A 6,256-nucleotide genomic window follows, 5' to 3' on the forward strand; every position below is an offset into this window, starting at 1 on the left:
ATTTCTTTTTAGAACCATGTACACAGATACATTTTAACATCTCCCAATCATAATTGTATTGCATTACATGTTCCCAACACAATTAAAACTACAGAGCTTTTATCATAAAATTAAGCTTATCATCTTACTAAGACATATTATTGGGCAGATCTACAGTTTTGCTATACTGTTATATAGATATCACTGATTTACAATATAATATGCAATCAGAATATCATCTTTATGGCCATATAACTCAAACAAAACTGCATGTTTTTTAATAAAATGGTTGTTTTTCCTCTTAGATGGTGAGCTCCATATTCTCATTAGCCATTCATATATATGGGCCATAAAAGCCTAATATATCAAAAATAATGCAAAACATAAAACATATGCAAACATTTTTAGATATTCTTTTATTTTTTGTCTAAAGGTTTAATAAGTGGTTCCATAAAAAAAAAAAAAAATTCTGACTATTATTTTCTGTATATATATTTATATATATGCTAAATCATGAACACAATGACAGGGTGAAATGGGCTGTGATGCATGGGACGCCAGGTAAAATCTTGCCTAGGGCAGCAAATTGGTCAGGGCCGGCCCTGGTGACATACTGTAGGTGTCCAGGCCATTTTTTTTAGATTTTGGCAAATAAAATGCACAGAACATAAATGCATAACAATGTGAAGGGGTAGACATAACACACACACACACACACACACACAGAGAGAGAGATTTCTGCAAATTTATGTAACCTAATTTATATTTACATAAACAAAAGCAGACAATTCAAGAGATGTCAGACAACAACAAGACATTCTAATCTTTGACAAATATATAATGTTTTTTTTTATATATATATATTTTTGAATGTTTAAATATATATTCACAAAATATAAATCATAAAGTTGTGAGAAGTTGAAACATGAAGAGAAATTGACTTGAAACCGATCTGAAAATGAATATGTCCCTATGGACCTCTGCTGGATGTACCGATATGTGGTCATTGCACTTTCTTTCTTTTACTCTAATTCCTAAAGTTTTTCCTTTAACCTGCAGATGGCAGTATTCCCTATATCCCTAACACATGGGCCAATAGCTAATACATTTTGCAACTCTCTTCAAATGAAAATTTTACCATGACAAATCATAAAACAAAATAACCTACTTCAAAATAGCCATCATAAATAATGCATTAAGTAGCAAAACACACTAAAGCAGTAACTGTGAGATGACGAGCTTCAGTAGATTAATCCTCCAATCACGGTGAGAGAAAATGGATGCAAAAATCAAAGTGAAAAACTGCATTCCACTGGAATCAAAACACATTAATTATTGTTGGAAAATTTGAATATGATTAGACATTGTTTTAGAAATTAAAAGTTTTAATCAAAAGAAAGTTTTACCTCAGAACATTGTACCTAGAGAGGAGGATGTGATTTAAATAACTACATCTAAAACCGCATTAATGTAAACTCTGAGCAACTCAATCCAGTGAACATTTAGTTAGTCTCAGATTCAAATTAATGTTAGAGCAAATCAAAAGGGTTTCAAACTATGTGTGCAAAAAAAGGAGAAAATAAATTTCACAAAATATGTCTACAGATATCAAGCGTTTTGATATTCAACTAATTTTGTCATCAAAATAAATGCATCAAAATAAAAATAATACAAAAAACTACCCTTGAATGTTCCCGAGAATGTTGTTGGTCACACTATCTTTGTTCCTTTATAATAACATCTACATACAACTATGGCATGTGCTGTTTATGATTGTTAGATCTTTGGGGAAAAACATGACCCTTAACTATTGCCACATTTCCACTGAAATAACATAATGAACATTTGAACCAGGAACTATTCTCCCCAGACCTGTTGCTGTCTGCATTTCCACTGTGGTCTAAAGCTCTGTGAAGATTAGGCAAATAGTCTGGTGATGTAGGTCTGCGTGCGTTTCTCAATTCAAAGTACGCAAATTAATGATGGGAAATTTGGATCATTTTACCGACTCGGACTTGACTTGAGCTTCATCTGGCTACCCTGTTTGGCTGTTCCCCTCATAGTTCTTCATGCAGATCTGGATGCGTTGGGTGAAATACCTAGGCTCAGAAATGGCCTTCAGCAGGTCGTTCTGTATCAGACACAGATCATACAGCTCTGATGCGGAGGCTGTTCGAGTCTGCAAGCCCTCAGGCTCCAGAAACACCTGCAGAAACAGGAGAGCAGTGGGGTAAGACACATGGGAGGATCAAACTGGAGAAGGGAAAACATACATCTGATTACCTTAGGAAGGACAATAGAGTCTTCATCGTTTTGTCGAATATTGTCATCAATGAAGATATGCTGAACTTTGTTGTCAAAAGGGTCAATCCAGAGTGGCTTTCCTCCTAAAATGGAGTACGTGTTCCGTGCCCACCTATTCAGGAAAAAACAATTACAAGGAATACAATTACATTGTTTTTAGATCCATAACTGGCTCCTCACCAGCCAAAGTGGTCTTGGAAGCCACCCAGACCCTCAGCAGAGCTCAGGTACTGGTAAACATGCCGTTCTCCATCCCTTGTGGACAAGTGTTCTTCTCCACGAATCAGTGTTGTGCCTTTACCGCTGCACCTGATGCGTCCGGCGGACGAATTCACCCTCAGCTGTGAGAGGAGAACGTCTTAACAAGGCTCGGTTTATCTGGGACATCACAAAACCTACTTTTCCATATCAAATACCTTCAGAGCTGGGAGGTCGGGGAAGAGTGGATGTGAGCCCTGCTGTACAACACGCTTGACGGCATTCAGAACACGGGGCAGATCTGAGCCGAATGTACGGAACAGGACGGAGAACTCCACACCTTGTGAAGCCAAGTCCTGCAGCATCTGGAAGAAGGAAGGGAGGATCCAGTGATACAGCTTCCCATCTTCTCCCTTAACAGACAGCTCTTTATCTGCAGGGATGTCTGACGGCCATTGGAGCAGCTCTAGATGTTCCTCCAGGACCTTCCGGAACTGTCGGCCTGGGCCTACGGTGGTGAAGTCTGCCACTCGGCCAAACTGTGTGTAGTATGTGATGGCACCCTCACAAGGCTGGAGGAGAGATGGTGCTTCTGACAACCACTGCCATTTACCTGAGAACATTGTGAAGAACCATGTGACGTGATGCTGAGCAAATGTGTTTGAGTCATAATGCAAAACAGCCACTGCATGTACTACAATATTAAAGGATTAGTTCACTTCCACAGTAAAAATTTCCTGAACATTTATTCACCCCCATGTCATCCAAGATGTTAATGTCTTTCTGTATTCAGTTGCAAAGAAATGAAGGTTTTTGAGGAAAACATTCCAGGATTTTTCTCCATATAATGGACTTCAATGTTGGCCAACGGGTTGAAGGTCCAAATTGTAGTTTCAGTGCAGCTTCAAAGGGCTCTACACGCTCACAGCCGAGGAATAAGGATCTTATCTAGCAAAACAAATGGTTGATTTCTTAAAAAAATACAAATATGTACACTTTTTAACCATCTTGCACTAGCTCGAAAACTAGCTCAAACACTAGCCCAGTGTTTAGAAAGCGAATGTGCAAAGAAAGTCAAACCCCACTTACAAAAAAAGTGCATTTGGTCCTAAAGAGACAGCTGTCTATAAATACCTGCTTCTGTCTTCTATATTTAACTTGTGCAGTGAAGGGCACTATTGTGTTATTTTACAATTATTACATGTCTGCACCTGAATACTAGTGCTACTGAATTTATTAGTAACTTTGTTGTATTCAAAATTGTTCTTGTGTTATGACTGACTTTATTAATCCAGCTAGTAGTTTTTGCTGTGCTGTAGAAGCACTAAAAGTAAGCTTTCAGTAATAAATGAAAAAGCAAACTTAATTTTTTGCTGATCCAAAAAAATATCCGATCCGTGACTCTAAATCTGTAATATGGTCCGAATCGTAAGTTTTGTGAGTCAGTGAAGAAATATGAAGAAATTACAGAAATTAATACTTCTAGCAAGGATGCTTTAAATTGACCAAAAATGACGATAAAGACAGTATTTCTATTTCAGATAACTGAAACCTGAAAAATGTATACTCTGCTGTTTTCAAAATAATGATAAATATGAAATGTTTTTGAGCAGCAAATCAGCATATTAGAATGATTTCTGAAGGATCATGTGACACTGAAGACTGGAGTAATGATGCTGAAAATTCAGCTTTGAAATCACAGGAATAAATTACATTTAAAAATATATTTGAATAGAAAATAGTTATTTTAATTAGTACAAATATTTCACAATATTATTGCTTTTGCTTTATTTTGGATCAAATAAATGCAGGCTTGGTGAGCAGAAGAGACATTTCTTTAAAAAACATTAAAGCTCTTACTGTTCAAAAACTTTTGAGTGGTAGTGTGTGTGTGTGTGTAAATATATAATATATAGAAGTGGTGGTGGGCCGCCTGGACCAAAAAATATCAAGGCCGATTTTTTTTTTGTCCCAGTCCAGCCCTAGTTGCACCACTAATTGAAACTGCAATTTGGACCTTCAACCTGCTGGTCTCTGTTGAAGTCCACTATATGGAGAAAAATCCTGGAATGTTTTCCTCAAAAACCTTAATATCCCTGCGTCTGAAGACAGAAAGACACAAGCATCTTGGATGACATGGGGGTGATTAAATTATCAGGACTTTTTTTTTCTGGAAGTGAACTGCTCCTAAAGAGTAAACATTTAAAAATGAACACTCTTTAGTGCATAACATTTTGTTATGTATTATATATTATATACACACATTTCTTTGAGCATAATAATGTATTGTACTATATTTCATGCTTTGTATTTACGTATAAACATAAAATATATACATAAACTCATACAAACTGTTACTATTAATACATGTATATTTATGTGTTTATATATGTAACATACAAATATAACTTATACAATTTATTTTAAATTTTTTTTTTTTTACTAACATTATATCATTATTATACATTTTATTATTAGATTGGTAATAAAGTTTACTTATTATTTAGTATACATTTTATAGGCGACACATAGGTAGTCTGTCTTTTTATGTTGATGATGCCGGGTTCGGCTATTGACTGAGAATCTGGGTTTCTGGTCTGTAAAAGTTGAAAACCCCCAGATAAGTGGTCTCACCTTTGGTCATGCGCCCCCAGGTCACAGTGGACAGGAAGTATTCAAGAGCAGCTACAGTTCTTTGTCTTGTGACTCCTTTAGATACAAGGATTGTGTTGTTGAGATCAAAGTGAAGAACGATTCTTCTGGAAGGTCTTCTTGGGATTGAATCAGTGGGGTCTGCTTTATATTGATCTGCCTTGTCAGAGTCCACATCACTTCTGCATCCATTAGTTTGGTTCTGATCGATACTTGTTTCAGGGACCCTCTCCGAGTTATACATGGTACTACAAAGTGTATAAGGATATACGTATATTTATTTTTATATAAGGATAAATTTAAAACGACAGTTATAAACTAAACGAAGATACTTAAGTGTACACGAAGATAAATAGGCTATCTCTGGCGATGAATGCCTCCAGGTCTCGTGACTTATGCGGATAACACACATCTAAGTTAATAGATGAACAGCCTGACACGTGATGCTCTCATTCTCTATAGGTAAGTTACAGGCCCGGATGGGCAGAGCTCGGGAGCAGGCAGGGGGGAGGAATCGGTGTGCCGGTTTGTTTTTTGGCCGCAAGGGATCGTTGTGTTGTCATGTTCCCGTTTACAATCATAGCAGCCTCACTCTTTTTATTTATTATTTTCTTGCAGCACATATTATTATTTTCACCGGACCACATCAATAACAAATTCTTAATTGATAATCAATAATTATTTTGTGAGGAAGACTTTCAGACCAATCGGAATAATCTGCGGGTTGCTCCTGAGGGACACCGTCCAAAAATGCTTTATTGACTGACTAGACCTTCTGTTGTTATGCATTCAAATTTAATGCAGTTTGAAACTCACAGTATTTTCATCTCATAAATTAGCCAACTAGTGAAGTCAATTCTATAATGGTACAATTTACTCAGGCCAATATTTTTGCATGACATTAAAATTATTTGTATAATTAGGCTATTGTACATAAACGGGTTAAACAAAACAAATATTATTTCAGAGCTTTTTAACTGCAGGCAAGAAGACATACATTATGGTACATATTTGGGGCGTCCCTTATTTAGAATAAACACTTAAGAATACAAGAATTAAAGATAAAGAAACGCATTTGTCTCTTTTTTCCATTTATGAAGTTAATTGGCAACCCTAATGATGA

At 36.2% G+C, this 6,256-nt stretch overlaps 1 protein-coding gene across 1 annotated transcript; it reads right to left on the bottom strand.

The window, feature by feature from the left end:
• Positions 1 to 460: 460 nt before the first annotated feature.
• Positions 461 to 5,723, bottom strand: LOC127944520 (uncharacterized). Its single transcript, XM_052540516.1, has 5 exons — positions 5,116 to 5,723; positions 2,700 to 3,094; positions 2,464 to 2,624; positions 2,263 to 2,395; positions 461 to 2,185 (listed from the first exon to the last, which is right to left on the bottom strand). The coding sequence occupies exons 1-5, from the start codon at positions 5,375 to 5,377 to the stop codon at positions 2,015 to 2,017; spliced, it is 1,122 nt and encodes a 373-aa protein (XP_052396476.1). The 5' UTR covers positions 5,378 to 5,723; the 3' UTR covers positions 461 to 2,014.
• Positions 5,724 to 6,256: the final 533 nt, after the last annotated feature.

The sequence above is a fragment of the Carassius gibelio genome, chromosome A23 (genome assembly GCF_023724105.1).
Source record: "Carassius gibelio isolate Cgi1373 ecotype wild population from Czech Republic chromosome A23, carGib1.2-hapl.c, whole genome shotgun sequence".
In the NCBI taxonomy this organism is placed as follows: Eukaryota; Metazoa; Chordata; class Actinopteri; order Cypriniformes; family Cyprinidae; genus Carassius; species Carassius gibelio.

Bases quoted from the DNA above. Each gene is read 5' to 3' on its own strand.
- LOC127944520 (XM_052540516.1), bottom strand. From the start codon at position 5,377: ATGTATAACTCGGAGAGGGTCCCTGAAACAAGTATCGATCAGAACCAA. The intron at 2,625-2,699 runs GTATTTGATATG...CTCCTCTCACAG, and splicing joins CCGACCTCCCAGCTCTGAAG to CTGAGGGTGAATTCGTCCGC. The intron at 2,396-2,463 runs GTGAGGAGCCAG...TTTCCTGAATAG, and splicing joins TTCCAAGACCACTTTGGCTG to GTGGGCACGGAACACGTACT.